At 35.0% G+C, this 22267-nt stretch overlaps 1 protein-coding gene across 7 annotated transcripts in view; it reads right to left on the reverse strand.

Moving 5' to 3' along the window:
* Positions 1 to 328: 328 nt before the first annotated feature.
* Positions 329 to 22267, reverse strand: part of GATAD2A (GATA zinc finger domain containing 2A) — a 198795-nt gene continuing 176856 nt past the window's right edge. For 4 of the 7 annotated variants that reach the window (XM_074306937.1, XM_074306920.1, XM_074306929.1 and 1 more), the window contains 7 exons: positions 19924 to 20013; positions 18776 to 18907; positions 14147 to 14335; positions 13042 to 13318; positions 7523 to 7812; positions 5484 to 5673; positions 1587 to 2207 (listed from right to left, as the gene is read on the reverse strand). In XM_074306937.1, coding sequence (XP_074163038.1) covers positions 2077 to 2207; positions 5484 to 5673; positions 7523 to 7812; positions 13042 to 13318; positions 14147 to 14335; positions 18776 to 18907; positions 19924 to 20013 — 1299 coding nt within the window. In that variant the 3' untranslated portion in view covers positions 1587 to 2076. Of the gene's footprint in view, positions 2208 to 5483; positions 5674 to 7522; positions 7813 to 13041; positions 13319 to 14146; positions 14336 to 18775; positions 18908 to 19923; positions 20014 to 22267 lie in introns of all 7 variants that reach the window. The other 3 variants (XM_074306965.1, XM_074306972.1, XM_074306954.1) reach the window with 2 other exon arrangements.

The raw sequence follows: 22267 nt of genomic DNA on the forward strand, positions 1-22267 counted from the left end.
ACCCCCCAATAGAAATACTTGCATAATTTGATATTATGATGCAAAAATGCACCTTTGTTTTCCTGAATGTATATATTCCCCTTAAATCCCAAATCTCATCCTAACTTGGAATGGAAAACAACCCCAAGCACCACCCCTCTTACCTCCCCCCACCTCTCACATCCTAACTCATCATCATACACTCAAAACAAAAGTCAAATGTGAATTCTAGGGTTTTATACAACAACCACCAAAAAAAAAATTTTGTTTTTGTTGCAAAACTAGGTTTTCTATTCTACTGCATATATCAAAGTTATCTAAACAGTGATAGTATTCACACAACAGAAGGGGGGGTTAAAATGAGCTTTTTATTAGAATGCAATAGTTGGGATTTCAAGAGGGATGCCCTACAGAATGTTCTTAAATTAAATACCTAACTGTGGCCAATAAGAAAATCAAGACTAGTGGAAATCTGCCAGTAATCCCCTTGCATACGTGTGTGTGTGTGTGTGTGTGTACGAGTACACACATACACATATACATTTGTATATCTAGATATACATTGTATATATGTTGTGTGTACTTATATCCATATACATGTACACACATGTTTACATATAGTGATGCATTCATATCAGAACTAATTCTGGCACCATTAAAAAAAAATTAGATAACTTCTGCCACTTTAGAACAATCTGAAGGAGAATAAGAAAAGTAGACTCAATCCTTCTCAATGTTTCTGTAGACTAAAAAGGAAGAACTCAAAACTAACAATGTAGGCAACCCTGACTTTAAGGATGGGGTATCTAAAGCTCTACCCAAAATGAAACACTGAAGTGATGTGATGGAAGGAACATGCTTGGTATGTATGGATTAAAGAAGATGGGTGGGCAGGAAGGAAAAAAAAATATTCAGGACTAGGTAGTCTTTTATACACTACCTAAAGCATACCCCATCGGTGTTTGCTGTTGTCACTGACAAGAGCACACACTAGGTTTAACTCACAGTTCTCTCCATCAATAACAAACAGTAGGAAAAAAAAAACCAAAATAAAAAAATCCCCCACCCCCCAATACCCAACCCCCACCCCAAACCAACCTTCTTGGCTTTGCCACAATCTATCTCCTCACTCTTTTCAATAGCATGCAGCTTTCCTGAGTTTCTAGTTTTGTTTTATTTTTCAGTTTTTTTGTTCTGTTCTTTTTGATAAGCGTCCTAGTTTCTGGAAACTTAAAAGTAAGCAACATGCTCTCTGCTGGAGGAATGTGGCTGAGGCAGCAGCTGCTCAACGTTCAATAATTTCAGGGCTAGACCTTCGAGCTTCTTATGAAGTCTGTCCAACAAATTCTGCTGAAAATAAGACGTCTATGCCATGGATTCCTATTAATGGTGCCTTCCCGAGCACAAACCAGTCCAGGAGGAATCATGTCCAACTGGAATACTTGAGTTTGCACTTCTTTATCACTAACTCCATTATTACGAGCCGATTAAAAAATATTTCAATCTGTAAGATTGCCGTAAGGGGAGGCAGTCAGAAATGGGTGGGAGAATGGGGGGGAGGGGAAGACAAAAAATAAAATAAAATAAAATCCAACCCACTAAACACATCTGTAATCACTGGGTTCTGTTTTCACTATTCACACAAGGGCATTCTTGGTCTCCAGTGCATCTCACATGTTCTTGTGACTGGCAAGGTACTAATGTGAAAGAAACCAAAGGCAGAACAAGTCCATTTAGTCCCAATTTTGTGCTGGTGATGTGAAACTAAAGACAAAAAACAAAAACAAAAAAACCCCACGTAACCCCCCCCCAACCAAAGTAATGTTGATTTCACCCCTCTGCCCTTTACCACCAGCCAATCTTGAGAATTTTCTAGCCAAAGTATCAAAAAGTTCTGTTTCCACAACCCAGCTGTTATTCTCATATTCATTATGAGAGCAGTAGCACTTTGAAGTTAAGAATTGGTCATCTGGCTTCCTTCAAAAAAAGGGAGAGGGCATATCCAGCTGTTGGACTAAAGCAGGTCCCACACTGTACTGTGGCATAAAAAAGGGATGGCAGAAAGAGGGAAATCTTCCACTTGGGCTTTGCTTTGCATTACTTCCATGTGGCAGACTGAGGGATGGATCGTGGTGGGATCATGTCTAACAGATATTCACGTTGACGATCTAATGCTGAAGAACTTTTATGTACTGCTAAACTAGGGTTAACAAAAGTAAGAGCGCCACCTGAAACAAACAAACAAAAAAATTATTAGACAATTCCTTTAAAATGTCTCCAGCAGAGATTAGATTACATACCTTTCATGAGCTCCTAGCAAATTCTTTCAAAAAAATGATACTTTCAAAGACAGTTGCAATTTAAAATCCTGATCACTTATTCTGACAGCAAAATGGTAAATAATTGACCATTACCATTAGAAGTACTTAAAAGCAGAAACTATGCCCAAAGATTAATGAAACTACATATCCTCTGATCCAAGAATATCTCTACTGGGTCTGTATCCCAAAGAGATCATGAAAAAGGGAAAGGGACTCACATGTGCAAAAATGTTTGTGGCAGCCCTTTTTGTGGTGGCTAGAAACTGGAAACTGAGTGAATGCCCATCAAGTGGAGAATGGCTGAATAAATCATGATATATGAATGTTATGAAATATTATTGTTCTATAATAAATGACCAGCAGGATGATTTCAGAAAGATCTGGAGAGACTTAAATGAACTGATGCTAAGTGAAGTGAGTAGAATCAAGAGAACATTGTACACAATAACAAGAAGATCAAATGATTATGAACTGTGATGGACCTGTCTCTTTCTTCTCAACGATAATGGTGATTCAAGCCTTGCGATGAAAAATGTCATCCACATCCAGAGAAAGAATATGGAGACAGAATGTGTATTGAAGCATAGTATTTTCACTTTTTTCATTTTGCTTTTTCTTTCTTGTGTCCGTCCCCCACCCCTGGCCTTTTTGGTCTTATTTTTTTTTTTACACAACAGTTCATGAAAATATTTTTAAAAACTGCACAGATTTAACTGATTCAGATTGTTTGCTATCTTAAAGAGGAAAGATGAAAGGGAGGGAGGGAGAAAAGCACAAAGCTTATAGCACAAAGTCTTATAAAAATCAATGTAAAAACTATCTTTACATGTATTTGGAAAAATAAAATACAAAAAAAAAAAAAAAATAGAATCATAGTTTTGAAGGATCGCCTTAGAGGTGAGATCTTAACCATTGCTATGTTTGTCATGGATCTCTTATTGCAGTCTAGTTAAATCTATCCCTTATGAAAACAAGATTTTCAAATGCATAAAATTATAAGGGAAACCAATTATACTGAAATAACAATTAACAGAATATTTAATAAATAGAGTTAAAAGACCCTTAGAGCTTAAGATGCCCTGCCTCAGAGGTGGGCCTCTCCTGAATGAAGCAGCTTTTGAAATTTCTCTGAATAATCACTGAATCTCTTCCTGAAAATTTAAGAGAAGGGGTTTTGTGGAAAGAGTCTCATATCCACACTCAAATGACCAGTCTTGTATGATCATGAACATGTCATTTTATTTGTCTGCAAATCCATTTATTTCTTCATATATAAGATGGTGACAATAATATTTGCACTGCTTCTCTCTTAAGGTTATGAGGACAGGATCTTAAAGTGCTACAGAAATACTATCATCCTTTTAATGTAACTGGAATATAGTGAGAATCATGTATTATGGAAGAATAAACACACATTAGCAAGATTTTATTCTTCTCAGCATTAATTTCTTACAAAATGAATGACAAAAACAATCTGTCCAGGTACTAAAAGATTTCTTTGAGAATGAGATTTCTTATTTGCAAGTTTTCTTCTCACCTGGACTATAATCTCTTTAAAATGAGAAAATGTGTCTTGAAATCTGTTATAACATTATGCTCCTTGGTAAACAGTAAATTTGAATGGGCTTATTAGAATGATGACATCCCCTAAAGGATTCATGTTCTAAACATGAGGGCTATAGTAATCATTAATTAACTGCAGATGGATAATAGTTGATTCAAGAAAAGAAATGTGCTTGACAATACAAAGATATTCATAAAATGGATAACACTAGTGCCTTTCAAAAGTAATTGCAAAATTAAACAATCTTGGAGTGGGAAGGGGTCTCAGAGATCATCTATTTAGTCTCATCTGACCCCTTACTTATATAACATAAATTTCCTCTACATAATTCCCAATAATTTGTCACCTAATTTTAATTTATAGTATCTCCAAGTAATAGGAAAGGGTCCCAAGAAGTTAAATTTTGATCTAAAAAACTGAAGTAGTTGGAAAATGCAGTAATTCAATCCAATTGCCATTGATTAAAGGCATACTATATGAGCTCAACAATTTAGGCAAGGCTAAAAATCTATTCAGAACTATGAGGATGTTTAATGTAATTAGATTAATGACATCAAAATAGCATTTGAAATGAATTTCCTTAGCCTCTCTCCAGTTCAAAAAGCACCAGGGGTTCCCTTATCACCTCCAGAATACAAATTCTATCTGCCACATACAATCTGACTCAAATCTCTTTTACCAGGATTACCATATATAGGATGTCCTAAAAGTCTTGGTACAATTTAAAGCTTTAATATCTACCCTTCTTTGTAGTCCCAGTGCTTAGCACTATGTTTAACATATAGTAAATGTTTAATAAATGCTTGATGACTGATTGACTAGGTTTAGATCCTACTTCCTACACTTATCAGGTATGTGATCCTAAGCTGGAGACTAATTCCACTCTCAGAACTTAAGTTCTACAATATTTACCTATTATCTATACTATCTACCTTACAAGATTAATGTTTTTAACCTTTACTGTATATGAAAAGATGGGGAGAGAAGAGCTGGGTTGGTGCATGGGTTATACAGGTAGAAAAAGAAAAGAAATCCTCTGATTTAATAGCAGAGATCTGATAATCCTATGTTTTCCTCCATTGTTCTCTTCAAGATAAGAGACATTAAAGGGTTAAGGAAAGAAGAAACAAAAAACAGAAAATATGCAAATAGATAAATCTGATCATTCAAATTTCAAATGGCTAAGAGAAGTAATAATTTAGAAGTTCATCTCAGACCCTGATGAGATTGTTCCCCTATTTCTTCTCTCCTCTTGTAGGTTTTCTTTCTGTACCTTGTACTCCAACTCACTATGACCATCTGAGTTCTTTCCTCCTTATTTCTAAACTGGCCAATTTACGTAATTAGGAGAATACTGGATTTTAGGTCTGAATACTTGGGATCGAACTTTAGTTTTGCCACCTGTATAATTTTAGGTCAATCATTCTATTTCTTGTCAGTAAAATGGGGGTTTGGGTAGGGGACAGTTTAAATGACCTCTAAGTCCTTTCTAAACTAAAAGTCTAAGATTCCAAGTATGTTGAATGGGAGTAGGAAGGAGGGAGCTAGATGTATGTGCACAGAATAAAATTTTTAAAGAGCAATCAATGTCTATCAAAAACAAGATATAAAAAACCTACCTGTATTGATGGGAGTCTTCTTCCAGTTGGTGGTAGCATTGCCCTTGCTGACAGGTCTCTCGGCGTGCTTACCTGGCCTGGTAACAAGTGCTGCAGGAGTTGCTGTATTCTGCAGTTTAGGTGATGGACTAAATGTGTGTAAGACTCCTCTGGGCACCCCTGGGGGGCCTCGGGCCAACTGGCTAGAAGTCTGGTGCAAGAGAAGAAACAATTAGAAGCATGGAAGAGCATGAACTTACTATAGCTCAGATACTTTCAGTCCTCTGTTGGACCCTACCCAAATCATTTCTATCTGTTAAAAACTGGAGACTTCAGAACCTATACTAACCAAGGGAAAAAGAGAAAACAGCACATTGTATTTGAGTGGTTAATCTGAACTCAATATAAGATAGGAAGGGCTTATGCTGTCCCGGGTGGGCTAAGATAAACTGAGGGAATTGCTGGGTCAGTTTTCCCTAGAACCTCAATTATGACTTGAAGCACAGCCCTCTTGTGAGCAGAATACCAACTTATACAATGCTTTTATGACTTGCACAAATGGAGAGCTGAAAATGAGATCACCCAGGGCTCTGGTAAAGCCTGACCCTCATTTACAGAGTTTCCAGGAAATGCTGCTCTGTGCTCTGTGTATACTTTATGTCCTCTCCCTGTATTCCCTGTCACAAACTGTGCCTCTTTGCTTCCTGGCTCTCTCAATGCTCTCTCTCACTGCTGTTTCTTTTCTCATGTCTGTAAAGGACTTATTGGGCTCTTCTCAACTTTTTTCCAAGTCTCCTTTCAAAGGTCAACTCAGAATCCTTTCTTCTCCATGAAGACTTCCTAGACCACCACCACTGCAACATAATCCAAATCAAAGTCTCTCTCCTCAAATTTCTCATAGCACTAAGTTTAGATCTATTTATAATTCACAAAATATGTAGCATCATATTTTTTTTGTATGCGTATTTGTCCACACAAAATTATATCATTTTTGAGAGTAAGACCAATATGGTAATCTCTTTTTATTTCCACCACTAAGTGCATGAGCCTTGCATATGGTGGGCATTTGGTAAGTTTGTTAAATTAAATTTGGGGACAATTAGAAATCTAAATACAATTAACAAAAAATGCAAGATATTGAAATTTCCCCAAAAGAAAAAAGAAATTGTGCTAACATGTTAATATTTTAAGGCCCTAGAATAAATATTTTTATCTAAAGTTTTTGAAAAGTTCTTGAAAAGAGCTGAGATATAAAGAACTAAGTCACAATGTCTTACTGTTTCCAAAGCAAAGTGGAGAAAGGATTGTAGAAAACTATCATTACAAAACAGAAAACTACTGTAATTTGAGAAAGATCTTCAAATTCCCTGGTAGAGATATGCCACATAAATATTATAAAATCAACTGTTTAATCTTAATTGTTGTCTATTTCCACACCTTTCAAAACAATGTCCTTTAGACTATACTATAGCATAACTTACAAGTCTTTATTTTGAATTTCAATTTTACCCTCACAAAAAGATTTTATTTTTAAAATAGAACCTTTTATCTTCTTTGTTGTAAAAATTTAAAGCTCAACATTTTAACTCCAAATTAGTAATTTCAAAAAGCAAAATGCAAATATTACATAAAGCAATAACTAAATCAGTGAAAAGCCAAACAACAAATTCTTCCATGGTTAAGCCAAGTTTGAAACAATTCACTACAGAAATTAGATACAACTAAAATCTACCAAGTGCTGGGTACCTTTAGAACAATTTTTCACACATGAAAAAACCCTGAATTCCAATCTTTGGATGTCCTGAATAAAGCCAGTTTCAGTACTACTTGACCTGGCTACCAAAAAATTGCGTGAAAAATCTCCACTATTTTTGAGAATTTGCTTACCTTGGAGTACAAAAGAACTCATCTTACTCTATATGAACCAGAATTTAAGAATACCTGGAAGGATCAACATACATTTCAGTGTCAATTAAAACTATATATAACTGAGTCAAATCTTACAGAGGTCCAAAAAGCAATGGCTCCTTGATGAGTAGTTGTGAAGTTTCCCTACTTACCTGTTTCAATGAATGATGTTGGGTCATTGGCTCTGGCTTGGTCTGCACTGGGGAAGAGGTCTGTTGTAATATCCGCTGTTCAATCTCTTGCTCTTGCTGCAAAGCCTTCACAAATGCAGCCTTCAGGCGATTGGTATGTTCGGCCTTTAGTGCCTTTTTCTGATTTGATGTCATACAAGTTTCACACATAATGGTTCCATTTTTTTCCTCTCGCCATCGGCAGGTGAAATCAGTCTTACATTGAGCACACATGTAGGGCTCATGGGATAAAGTTGCAGTTGAAGTTTTGCCTGGGGAAATCAGATTAGTTAGAAGCTTAGGTCAACAAAAACCATTTCCTTAAGGAAAAAAAAAAATGTATGACTTTCAATATATACAGGTTCTATCACTATAGCATTTTAAGATTTTTTTTTAAGCACTCACTTTTAAAAAACTTGAGTTAGATTATGTAAGCTATAAAGTCGCCACAATTTTTCAAAAGAAAACAGAGGTCCCAAAGAGGTGAAGCAATCTGTTCCAAATCAGTAGTATCCAAAGTAGTATCAGAGCCAAAATTTGAACCCATCTCAACAGCAAATTTAGTGCTTTTTCCACTAAGCCTGTTGCCTTTCCTGACTTGCTAAGACACTAAAAACAGAAACCCATTTTTTTTTTCTCATAAAAATGGTTATTCATGGGAACAGCTTGAAATGCTAATTCCCTCCAAATTTAGCATTTAAGAGTTCCCTGGCTTTGGAAAAATGCCCTCTTTTCATTGTTCTAGGAGTAGCAATTTGACAAGTTAAAAATTATAAGCCTGGATTTCAATTCTGCTTTCATACTTACTGGTAGGGTGACCCTACGCAAATCATTTCACTCCATGAGGCTATTTTCTCCTTTATAAAATGGAGAAAATGTTATTATCCATATCACAAATAAAAAAGTAAAAAAAAAGATTTCTTAAGTTTATGTGCTAGGGAAACATGAGTTATTATTATGATGAGCCTTCATTTCAGAACTTTTTTATTTTATTTAGGCATCAGCTGCAGTCCTTGCTCAAAAAGATTAAAAGACTTCAAGACTGTTAGAACCAGAAAGGATGTTGGGGGGGAGATCTGAGATGGCAGAGTATAGCTCAGCACTCTACCAAATTCTCCACAAAGATCTAGGGAATGCATTAGATTAAGAACTAATTGAAAATAGAAGAAAAAAGTCAGTGAGCTACAGTTTCAACCTACAGTAGTAAAAGGTGATAGAAAAGTCTTTGGAAATCAGGGAATAAGATCTAGTCTGGGTACAGTCATGGAGTATTCTAGTATATAGTAAATGAAAAAGGACTTGAGGATGTAAACCCAGACTAAAAGATGTACCAGACCTATGGAAGTCCCCAATCTTGTGCAGAATATGGGAAAAGATACCAAGTGGTCATTCTTTTGTTCATTACCCCATTCTGGGTCAGATACATAGGAAAAAACGAGTATGGGATCTATATTTATGATGGTGTCCCAGAATCTCTAAGCTATGAACTTCATTAAAAAAACAAATTTAGGAACAAATAGCAAACTGTGTGGCTCTGATCTTAAGTGAGAAGCAAGGACTCAGTTCCAGGCTCTATTCCAGTCTGAAACCTTCAGAAGAATAAGGAGGGGAAGAATTTCAAATCAATGGGAAATCTGCAGTTTCTGTCATTCTCAATATGTATAACTGTAGTTGGCCAGTGGCTGAGTCTAGCAGCAATTTGGAGTGAGAGCTTCAATCCATCCTACCAATGTGAAAGGCTTCATAGAGAGAACTGGTATTAAATGAATTGAGTGGCTTTTGTCCAATGGCAGGTTTATGTTTTAAGAGATGTCACTAAAAGGCTGGCCTGGCCATTAGATTAATTTTTTTTCAGCTAAAGTAACGCCAACAAGTCAACTACATAGCAGGAACTCGATCAGCTTTGATAGAGAGTACACCTACAAAGATGAAACCATGGATTCCAAAAGTATGAAATGACTTGAAAGACATTCCTTCCTCCTGATGAGGAGCAAACAATTCAAACAGATAAAAAGGCTAAATAAAAGTTTGTATGCACCTCCTGATAGTGTGGTAACAAAGAGTTATATGTTTGCTCATTCTTCTAGTTTGGGGTCTAGGGATCTAGACAGGGGTCTGTGCAATTCTAAAAAGAATATCTGGACTGGCTTTTGTTTTCTTTCTGCTTTCCTGAGATATTGGGTGTTGTGTTATTTCAGAATCTCAGAACAGCTTAGCTTGGGTATCTGCTAGCTATTAGTGCACCAAAATTAGTTCTATTCACTACCCTCCTCAACTGAGCTCTGTTTCAGATCTGTATTTGTGTATGCGCAACCTTCCTTTGAGCTTGCCCCTGTTTGAATGTTCTAGTAAATTGGTGCTGGACTTAAACATTGTCCATTAGATTGAAAGGCGAGGGGGGGGGGGGGGGCGCAGCTAGGTGGCACAGTGGATAGAGCACCAGCCCTGAATTCAGAAGGACCCGAGTTCAAATCTGGTCTCAGACACTTAACACTTCCTTGCTGTGTGATCCTGGGCAAGTCACTTAACCCCAGCCTCAGAGGAGGGGGGGAAAAAAAAAAAAAAAAAAAAGATTGAAAGGCAGGAGTCCATGTGCTGCATAGAGAAGAGCACTAGATTCATTACCATAAGACCATAATTCTTTCTTGCTTTATTTCTTTCCACCTGTGTGACACCTAGAGGTGAGTAAGAATTTAGAAATGCAAACACAGAATCAAGAAAAATATTTTTTAAAAATGTGAGAGCTCATATGGAACTAACAAAACAAACTGTTTATATTTTAATAGGGGATATGATACATCTATCCCCTGAAACAAGAGGTCAAGGGTATAAATTAAAAAGTGAGGTCTATCATTAATCAAATCTCAAACTGTAACTCATTATTTGATAAAAACTTTTTGAAAAAACTAGAGAGCAATCTGGCAAAAACTAATAAGTCTATACAAATATATACTGAATACATATTATATACAAGATAAGTTCCAAATGGGTTTAAGACTTATACATAAAGGGTGATCTTCATAAATTAAAGGAGCAAGAAATTACTTGTCAGATCTATAATGAGAGCAGTTATGACCAAATAGAATACAGAGGATCACAGAAGGTAAAATTTTGACCACATAAAATTTCAATGTTTTTCCCAGAGATCAAAGAGGAATAGAATTTACACGTTCAAAAAGATAATTTTTTTTATAGTAGCAAAAAAATTAGAAGCTAAAGGGGAATGCCCATCAATTAAGGAATAGCTGAACAAATTATGTTATAGGAATGTGATGGAGTATTCCTGTGAAATAACAATGAGAATGATTTCAGAAAAACTTATTTTTAAATAAGATTTTAAAGGATTTTAAAGGAACCAATACAAAATGAAGTAAGAAGAACTAGAAAAACAATTCATACCATAACAACAATCATGTAAAAACACATAAATTTAAAAGATGTAGAAACTCTGATCAAGGCAATGGTCAAATACAATTCCAAAGGTGTTATGATGAAACTCCCAAATAGAGAGAGAGATGATAATCTTAGGATGCTGATCAAGAAAAAAAAATTTCTTTGGAAATGGCCAACATGGGAATTTGTTTTGCTTTACTATACGTGCTTGTATTAAAATGTTTCTAATATTTCTGCTTTTTCAGTGAGGGGTCAGGAGGGCAAGCCACTTTCTTTCTCCCTGATTTTGTTTCCTTATTTATAAAATAAAGTGAACAGGGATATATGAGTTCACAGTTGTCTTTCAATTCTATCATTTCTGTGGTCTCATTTTAGCCTCATAAAAACAATATGGAAGTCCAAGGCAGAATGGAAATTAAAGCATGCTGAAAGATTCAATGATTTTCTTAAGAAAATATAGCAAATTACTACTGGGCTTATATCCCAAGGAAATACTAAAGAAGGGAAAGGGACCTGTATGTGCCAAAATGTTTGTGGCAGCCCTTTTTGTAGTGGCTAGAAACTGGAAAACGAATGGATGCCCATCAATTGGAGAATGGTTGGGTAAATTATGGTATATGAATATTATGGAATATTATTGTTCTATAAGAAATGACCAGAAGGATAAATACAGAGAGGCTTGATAGCCAAATCACAGTTTGATAACTTTTTGGACATAGTTCCAAATTGCTCTCCAGAATGGCTGGATTCTTTCACAACTCCACCAACAATGTATCAGTGTCCCAGTTTTCCCACATCCCCTCCAACATTCATCATTATTTGTTCCTGTCATCTTAGCCAATCTGACAGGTGTGTAGTGGTATCTCAGAGTTGTCTTAATTTGCATTTCTCTGATCAGTAGTGATTTGGAACACTCTTTCATATGAGTGGATATAGTTTCAATTTCATCATCTGAGAATTGTCTGTTCACGTCCTTGGACCATTTATCAATTGGAGAATGGTTTGATTTCTTATAAATTAGGGTCAGTTCTCTATATATTTTGGAAATGAGACATTTGTCAGAACCTTTAACTTTAAAAATATTTTCCCAATTTGTTACTTCCCTTCTAATCTTGTTTACATTAGTTTTGTTTGTACAGAAACTTTTTAGTTTGATGTAATCAAAATCTTCTATTTTGTGATCAATAATGATCTCTAGTTCTCCTCTGGTCATAAATTCCTTCCTATGAGGATGTATTCTGATGGAAGTGGTTATTTTCAACATAGAGAAGAGCTAATCCAATTCCAATTGATCAATAATGGACAGAAGCAGCTACACCCAGAGAAGAAACACTGGGAAATGAGTGTAAACTGTTACCATTTTTTGTTTTTCTCCCCAGGTTATTTTTACCTTCTGATTCCAATTCTTCCTTTGTAACAACAACAACAACAACAACAACAACAACAACAACAACAACAACAAAATTTGGTTCTGCACATATATATTGTGCCTAGGATATACTATAACATATTTAATATGTATGGGAATGCCTGCCATCTGGGGGAACGGATGGAGGGAAGGAGGGGGAAATTCGGAACAGAAAGGAGTATAAGAGATAATGTTGTAAAAAATTACCTATGCATATGTACTGTCAAAAAATGTTATAATTATAAAATTAGTTAAAAGAAAAGAAAAAAAGAAAAAGAAAATATAGTAAATTAATGGTAGAACTCAGGTATCTACATTACTAGGATCAGTGTTTTTCATAGTTTTCTCAAGATAAAATACATTTATTCTCCAGACATTCAAGAAAAAGATAGATCTGATAGATCACTGAGTGAAAAGGAAGCAAGCTCTGGTATTCTCAACTCCCAAAACATTATTATTGCCTCACAATGAAAATTATAAGTTACTGAACTATTCTAAAAAAACCAAGAAAGCATTCCCACCTAAAATACTGACTACTATGATTCTTAGGTATAAGTTTTCTCCAGTGAATTGCAACAGTGAAAACTACAGGGTGTTTCTCAGTTAACGCATTCTAAATACTACTATACTAAAAACATGAAATTTAACAGCAATTTCAGGAGTAAGAAAACGAGTACATATACGCACACTGTTAACTCACCTTGAGTTTCTAAGAGATTTTGTACCACTTCCTCTAATCCAACTAGGTATATAAATTCATTGTTGGCTGCACTGGGTAGAAAGTTCATCTCTGGTGCAGGTGGTTTAGGAGGGGGAATCTCTAACAGTGTTTTTTCCAGCTGTTTGCGTAGGGCAAGCTTTGCAGCAGCTTGCCGGCTGGCTGGTGAATCATTGGCATTCACTATAGATGCAACACCCGTGGTTGCATTACCCTGAGCAGACGTGACTGTTGTACCTTTAATTGAAGTTGGTGAGGCCTTAAAAATGAAAGAAAAGCACAAACCTGAATCAGACCCATACATTAAACAAAAAAGAGGTCCTGTCTAAAATGTAGTTAAAACAGACTCCAAAGTGGAAGGGAATGATTTAATCATAGCCCAGCTGTTTCCTCTGACTCTTTTGCCATCTCCTTTAAACATTATAATGTCTGCCTGCTCTGGAGTTCCATGAGGTATATACTCATTACTATATGCCTCCAATTTCCCTATTTAGATGATACATAAATTTATACAAAAAGCACTCCAGGGTTTACTTATATTAGTAGAGGATGGAAAAGGAGAAAATTAATTTCAAATAACCATAACAAAAGTATGCCACTGAAAAAAAATCAAATACTCAAGCCTGCAGAGTCAATCAAAATTTTAAAATTTCAATGTGCGAACAATGAAAAGTTCTTATTGCTTGCCAGTTTGTGCCTTAATAAAAGCTTAAATTATCTTGTTTGTTTGTGGTAGAGCAATGATTTTAACCTAGGGAAGATTAGGGAAGAGTTTTAAAGATCTGAAGACCTACTGGAAATCTCACTGTTAAATTTTGTTGATAATATGCAGAAAGGCTATGGATTTATGCAGGAATATATTATTTCCTGCAAGTTTGCTGAAACAGTGTTATTTGAGTCAACATTAGAAGGTTGCATAGGTGAAAGGGGAGATGTAAATAGTTTATTCTAACTATTCTAACCACACAATCCCAAACATGGAACTAAATGCACTAAATTGGGATGTATTTATGGACTCCTCCTCCTACCCTCCTAGGTTTCTTTAAATCATGCATTATGTTTTTCGTACAAATAGCTCAGAACTTACCTGTGGGATATTTACCAGCAGGCTAGTATTGGGGACATTGGTAACTCGGATAAGACCCTGCTGTATAATTCTCTGACCCTGAATCTGCACGCTGGGAACAGATGCTCGTGGTGCCAGAAGTAGAGGAGGCGGCCCCGTGCTGGAATGCTGCCTGATGTTATGGATTTGCTGGGGAGAGACAGATATTGGCTGATGCAATGATTTCATGAAGCAGAGAAATGATGCAATGGCGATGATATAAAACAAGGACAAAAAAGCAACAGTATTACTATTATCATAGTTGATATAATTCACACACTATTAACTATTATTTCAGGACCTAAGGCGCAAGAGAAGATCTTTAATGCATTAATGACTATTTTCATTTAAGTAACAATGGAAAAATCTCATATTTTGTATGAACAAAAAAGTCTCATGTTTTACATTCTGTTAGTAACCTAAGTGTTATATATCATACAGGATCTTAAATACCACTATTATCTGTGGGAATTTTCTCATAATGAAAAATGCTAATATGGCTGTCTTTATCTTTTTGATGTTTCAATATCTGATCAATAGTATAAGATTATTCTCACATCTAGGGTCAGATAAATTGCTATTTCTGTTTGTCCCCTGGTATTAACAGATTTGAATGAGAAGCAATGTATTCAGTTCTGGTCACCACTTTTTACAATGGATATTGACTAAATGAAGTGTGTTTGTTCCACAGATAAGGGAGAAGACTAGACGATGTCAAATGATAACAGGGTGAATGAACTAGGGATACTTCATCTGGAAAAAACTTAAGAGGAACATGATCTCTCCTTTTTAGTATTTGACATGAAGGCATAACCACTAAAGAATTTCTTCATAATTCTAAAAAAGAAAATTAACAAAATTCATCTAGAGGGAAACAAGGTCAATAATATTAAGAGAATTTAAAAAAAAAAAAAAAGTGAAGGGGTTCTAGGAGTACCAGATCTCAAACTATAATGAAAAGCAGTAATTATTAAAACAATTTAGTACTGGATAAGAAAAAGAATGGCTGATTCAGTGGGATATATTAGGCACCTAACGTATTGAAGGAAATGAGTAAAATATCCTAGTTCTTTGATGAAAACCAAAGATTACAGTTATTGGAACAAGAAGTCACTTTTTGACAAAACTTCTAGAAAACAATTGGAAAAGTAGTGTGGCAAAAACTAATCATAGACTAATATCTCATACTGCTACTAAGAAAAGCTCAAAATAAGTATTATGATTTAGAAATAAAGGGTGATATCAGAAAATTAGGAGATCAAGGGGAAAAAATTAACTATTAAATCTTTGGACACGGGAAGAAGATTTAAAAGGTTTCCGCGCCAAGAAAACCAATGAAGCAAAATTAGAAGAAATGCAGGAAAATGGCAGAAAATTTTATAGCAAGCTTCTCAAATATATAAGGAACTGGACAAATTTATAAAAATAAGAGCCATTTCCCAAATGATAAATGGTAAAAGGATATAAACAATCACTTTTCAGAAAAATGAAGTCAAACCAATCAAATCATTTAAAAAATGTTCTAAATCACTAATAACTAGAGAAACAATTTTGAAGTTCAAACTCATGCCCATCAGATTGGCTAAGATGACAGTAAAGGAAAATAAGTGCTGGAATGTAAATACGTCCACTAATGCACTTCTGGTGGAGCTGTAAACTAGTTAAACCCCTCTGGAGAACAATTTGGATCTCTGTCCAAAGAGCAATAAAACTGCAAATATACTGGTTTGACCCAGCAATACTTCAAAATCTATACACCAAAGAAATCAAAGAAAAAGGAAAAGAATTTATACAAAGTGATTAAAGAGATAGTTTCAGAAAAATCTGGGAAGACTTATATGAACTAATGAAAAATAAAATGAACACAACTAGAAGAATGTACTAAGAAATAGAAATACTGTAAAGATTATCAATTGGGAAAGACTTAGCAACTCTGAAAAATGTTATCCCCTTTCTAGATAGAGAAGTAATGGGCACCAAGTGCAGAATAAAGGATATTTTTTTCCTTTTTCTTAATTTTTTTTGCCTCCTCCATATACTGCCAACAACACAGCTAATGTGGAAATATGATTTGTAAGATTTAATAAACAAGACAGGTATTATATATCTTGTTTTCTCAATCTGTGGGGGAAGGGGTAGAGGGAAAGAGAAAATTTGTAAATGAAAATCAAAACTAAAAATATTCTTAAAAAAAATTAGAAGCTAATTGATCCTAAGTAGTCCTCAACCCAAATATTCACAATAATTTAAAAGAAATCTGCAGGATATAAATGAATTTAAGATCATTTAAAAAAACTTTTTCATAGCTTTGTTTGCTTAAAAGCATAAAAAATAGTCAATAAATAATATAAAGTGATAGCATATGGAAGATGGATTTTCCCTCTTTTGCTTAGAACTAGGGAGAGGTAGAAGGGATAGAGACATTAGAAACAATGGTAAAGTGAGAGGGAGGTAGATTTTATTTCACTATAGGTGAGAAGATATCACTAAAACAGAAATCTGTGGATGGTCAAGACAACTGATTTGTTATATCAAAGATCTAATGACATCCATAATTAAAACAATTCCATGTTTATCTATTTAAACAAATCACTAATACTTTAAAAAGGGGGGGAAGGGATTTAAATAGGTTGCAGATATGGGTTAAAATAATTTTATAACACAAGCTTAACTGATATAAATCAAACTTCATGATAAAAATGTCTTATTCAAGCACTTATTGAGTAATTATAATATGTCAGGTACCGGGCTGGCTACTGGGGAGAAACAAAGACAAAAATGAAAGTCATTGTTTTCAAGGAACATACTTTTATTGGAAAGCTCTTTTGCTCTCTCATTCAGAGACATAGCAAATAGACATTACATCAGTCAAAGGTGATAATAAGTTTAGAATATAAACTTCTTTATGAAATCTTATAAAGAAAGATGATAAAGGAGTCTTATCTCATAAAATGGAGGAAAGGAAAGGTAAAACTAATTTAAAGAAGCTTGACAAAATGATAAAGATGGACAAAGTACAAGATCCTACTCTGCTTACTGTTACTGTATTATTAAAAAGCATCAGTTTAGTTGAGAGAAACAGCACCTTTATGGCTATTTTTTAACAAAGTATGTCTTCCAATCAAAGATTATGAAGAATGAAGACTGAAATATCTTTTTTTCATTTTATTTTTCTTGTCATTGTGAAGAAGGGAAGCAACAGGGCTTATGTAGAGATCTGCGTTACATGGCTTTGCGTGTCTAATGGGTACTGTACCATCTTGCCTTCTCAATTGGTAGGGAGTGGAGGAAGGGAGAATAATTAACATTAAAATTTTTTTTAAAATTTAATTCAAAAATTATCAAAATCTTTGAATGCTGCAAGAGAGGATCATTTCCCAGTAACCTTCTACCATTAACATCAAGAAAAGCACAAATTTGGGAGACATTAAGTTTGCCAAAGATATTTACCACTATCACAAAAGAGATCCTACAAAGTTAAAATTAATGAGGAATTTTCTTTAATACAGTGAGGTTATCCAAGTTATTACTATTTGTGGATGACATTGTCCTGGTGTACACAACCCTAGAGCAATGTAGAATCTCAAGGACAGGATTTGTATCTATTCAAAACAAGATGGCCTAACTAACATTGGGGAAAAACCAAGGTGATAAAAATAAATAAATAAATAAATCTACTGTTTACGTTAAGATACACAATTTATAGGGCTGATACATCATTGTATGTATTTTTAAAAGACAGTTCACATGAATAATGATTGGAATAAAGAATTAAATAGAAGGATAATTGATTATACAGATAGTTTTTGGAAAATTATATTTAATGGAAACATCATAAGACAAATAAAGAACTGTCAAGAATAATCTGAGTAGGGGCAGCTAGGTGGCGCAGTGGATAGAGCACCAGCCTTGAATTCAGGAGGATCCAAGTTCAAATATGCCCTCAGACACTTACTACTTCCTAGCTGTGTGACTCTGGGCAAGTCACTTAACCCCAGTCTCAGGGGAAACAACAACAACAAAAAGAATAATCTGAGTACTGCATGACACCAAGAAGCTAATTCTGGGAAAAGATGATCTGATCATATGACAAGAACAAAGGATAGCTTATGGATAGCTTACCTTAAATTACCTAACATCTGTGTACTACAATAACTGTTCATTAGCTGTTCTATTGGTAATTATAAAGAAAAACCACAGCACCTTTGTCTGAATAACCTACTTTTGTGGATCTCTTCTAAAGAATGTAATGGGTAAGTAATGGATGGTAAATGGGCAAAGAATACTAACCAGGACAGTAACACCGAGAAACTTCTCTTTAAGATTACTGAAACAATGTCAGATCTGTCAAACTGCAAGCGAATTCATTATTTGCAGTTTAAATCCTAGCACAGCTCCAGACTAACAAAAGACAATCTCAACACCGGTGTCAAACATTTAACCAGAGCAAACCAAATACTACTGTAGAAAAGATAACATGATCCTAATCAATAATATTAGTTTCAAATAAAAGGTGAAACTGTAAGGTTCTGAATCAGAAGTATGAGAATAAAGACTCAAGAATCCAACTGACATATATATATGATATATAACCAGCTACCCTTCTCTTACCTGTGCTCCTCTAACAAGAGGGGGCATCACTATTTGTGTGTTCTGCTGAGACCCCAGCTTTGAAGATGTCTGTTGACCTCCCCGGACCAGAGGAGGAGGAATAACATTGCCTGGTATTCTACTAGAAGAGGCCTGCAAATTATAAAATGCCCAAAGGCAATGACTTTATAAGTGGGGAAGCACAAAGGCACATCACAAAAAATACTAAGTGTATAAATACTAGATATATTGATAGTCACTTAAAAGGGGGCTACTGTGATTCAATTTGGGTAGGGTGCTTTATTCCATGTCTAAAACACCACACTTACACTAAATTCAGGATCTGGGTTAACTGAGTAGCTAGAAAGTTGAAGTTAACACTCACACAAAATGTAGATTCCATTTAACATATGCATACGGCAAAGATATAGAATTGGGTGCCTTCAAAAATGAGTAAGGAACAAATCAGTTATAAAACTGATCTGGTGATGAAGTGACTTGGTTACACAGTTTAGGTGCCCTCAGGAAATCCAGCTTGTAATCAGAGTATTCTTTAAATTGTTCTCCTTCTAAGGGGAAGCCATATCATTTCGGTGCCCTCAAGCCTGCTTATGCCACTGGGGTAGCCCAATGCAGATCTAAAAGTGAATTCTATTAGCTACAGTGTTGCAAATTTGGTTCTGCATTTCAAATGTTCATTTTGGTTGAAGGAATTTGGAATTTTATTATAGACAGCCAAATAGGAGAGAAACTCAGGACATTTGGGTCTTGGCTTAGAAAATCTGTTTTTCTTATCCTTGAAGCCTTTATATCTTGTGGCCAACATTTGGAAGCTTTATGGTTTAATAACAGTTGACTGAGGTCTGTTTTTCCAGTTTGCCATGACTACTAGGATCTGTTCCATATTAATCATAAATCATAGATTTGTCCTATACTGAAACTCCAATGTTAAATATTCATCATCTGCCACCATATGAATTTTTGTTGAGCTACTTAATATTTCCTATCAATAAATACATAATAAGCCAACAATTCTTTTTGTGTTTGTTTCAAATTAGGAAGGCAGCACTGATATTAGAAACGAGTTCCATGTTTTCTTTTCTCTCTCTTTATGCCCTTCTCATTTAATTTCCCTCCAACCTGGCAGTGTGTCCAAGGATCAAACTGACCTGAAGAGATGGCTTGCCAACAGGAATGTTTTGTGTTCCCCGTACCAAGGGGGGAGGGGTGGCTACAGCATTCCCAGAAGAGCCAGTAGGCTGCAAGAGAACATCAAAATGACACACGTCAGAGGGTGGGAGCAAAGTGACAAACAATTAAGAGGAATAAAAACATTCCCTCCTCCTAAAATCCACACGAATAAGTAATCTTCATGGAGTAAGATTTTGCTAAGAAGATATTGATTTTTTTGCCCATGCTCCCAAAGCCATACTTTCAAACTAAGAAAATATCCTCTGTGTCAATACCTGGAATAAAGGCAAATTGTTGGGCATGTGTGAATAGGAGGGGAAAAACAGGGCACAAAAAATTTTCTACTGACCACAGATCTTCAATGGTGTTGAGTTTTTACAATCATTCATTGCTTTCGCCAGATAGGTAAGTGGAGACTCTATGCTTTGTTTTCATGTGGCCAGAATGGCTGGAGATTGTGTTTGAGTAAAGTGAGCCAAATGGGCAATAATGGAATAGGAATAGGCTAGTCCCTGTTTTAACACTTACCTCCCAATAATATTTAGAGCTTACCATCTGATAATTGACAAGAAAATATCCAAGTTTACAAGTGTGAATATAGAAACCACTACCACAAACAACTCAATGCAGAGATTTTGCAGACTGGACAGAGACCAAAAACGTTAAGGGAAATTCATACCCATAAGAGAGCAAGGAAAATTGGTCTTGCGGTAACATGGCCAAGATTAGCATTACCATGTATTACCACCACCCATTTTAGGTACCATGTCAATAATTGTTCTTCTAGGATGTATTTTATTATTTAATTTACAAAGGCACCTACTACAATAAAACAAAAGATTTAACTGAGAGATTTCACAAGATGGGAATTTTCCCAAATGAAAAAGAAAAATCTCAAAACACTTTAGAAATCTAATAAAAATTTTAAGGTAGCTATATTCACGTTATTTTTCAAACATTTTCCTCTAATGATAGCCACTGAAATTTTTCTTAGATACTTCATGTAGTAGAAACTCTTGACTATGTTAGTGACAAGTTTTAGCTAGTCCTATTACGCTAGTGGACTATAACAGTATAGGCTCAAGGATGAGTCTAGACAAATTCATATCAACAGTGCTAATCACTCTCTTATGACTATATGCCACTATGACAAAGTCATGAAAATCCTCTACTAAGGAATATAGAAGAGCTCTATTTGCATTGAAGAACACATACTCGGGGGCAGCTAGGTGGCGCAGTGGATAGAACACAAGCCTCGAATTCAGGAAGACCTGAGTTCAAATCTGGTCTCAGACACTTAACACTTCCTAGCTGTGTGATCCTGGGCAAGTCACTTAACCCCAGCCTCAGGCGGGGGGAAAGAAGAAGAAGAAGAAGAAGAACACATACTCTTTAATGGTCCTTTTCAATTAGAAATATTATCTGCTTTTAAAACAGATGTTGTAGTTAGCAAGAGTGATTATACACTGATGGATGTATATAACAAATTGATTATCTTTATTAAAAAGGCATTAAAAAGATTTAGGAATGAGAAAGTATTTACTTCATCATATACATTCTACTTTCATAGACACTCTACATTCCTACTACCCTCACATTCAACATTCCTAGGTTCAAATAAGACCCAAATCACACTGGAAAGAGAAATCCAACAGTAAGAAAGTTTTAAATGTCTAAATAATAGAATCTTGAGCTATCAAACTGTTAATGTACATATATTCTAAAATAGGAAAAAAAAAAAAGTCTTTCTTGAAATATGAATAGTAGAGTTCCTAGGCAGCAAAAGACTTTTATCTATCTACTAAGTAAACACTTAAATGTCCCAAAAGTCTTAGGGCAGTATTTCCAGCTTTAATAAATATTAAAGGTTTTTTTTTGTTTTTTGTTTTTTTAATTTGAAGATATATTGTCATTTTTGGTACCCATAGAAGTCATATTTTAAATGTACTGTTCTAAAGGAAATCCTATATAGTAAAATGAACTTTTGGCTAAAATAAGAATATCTACCATACTACAAAGTGCTATGGACACAAAGGAAATTCTTAAAATGAGCTTTCTCCAAAAGAAAAAATTTAATAAATAATGGAAAATCCCACCAATTACATAGTTGTCTTGCTTAAAAACAAAGCATTGTGGGGCCAAAACACTTTTTTTCATTAAATTAATTCCCCTTCCTTCTACTAGCCTATGTACCCCCAGAAAAAAAATCTCATTTTCCCTTAAAACAACAATTAAAAATAATGAGGATTCTGTGCCCTAAGTATCCTAAGGAAGTGTATAAAGTGAAATACTTGGAATAACCATCCTTAAAGAGATTCTTTT

Source organism: Sminthopsis crassicaudata, chromosome 1 (assembly GCF_048593235.1).
Source record: "Sminthopsis crassicaudata isolate SCR6 chromosome 1, ASM4859323v1, whole genome shotgun sequence".
NCBI lineage: Eukaryota > Metazoa > Chordata > Mammalia > Dasyuromorphia > Dasyuridae > Sminthopsis > Sminthopsis crassicaudata.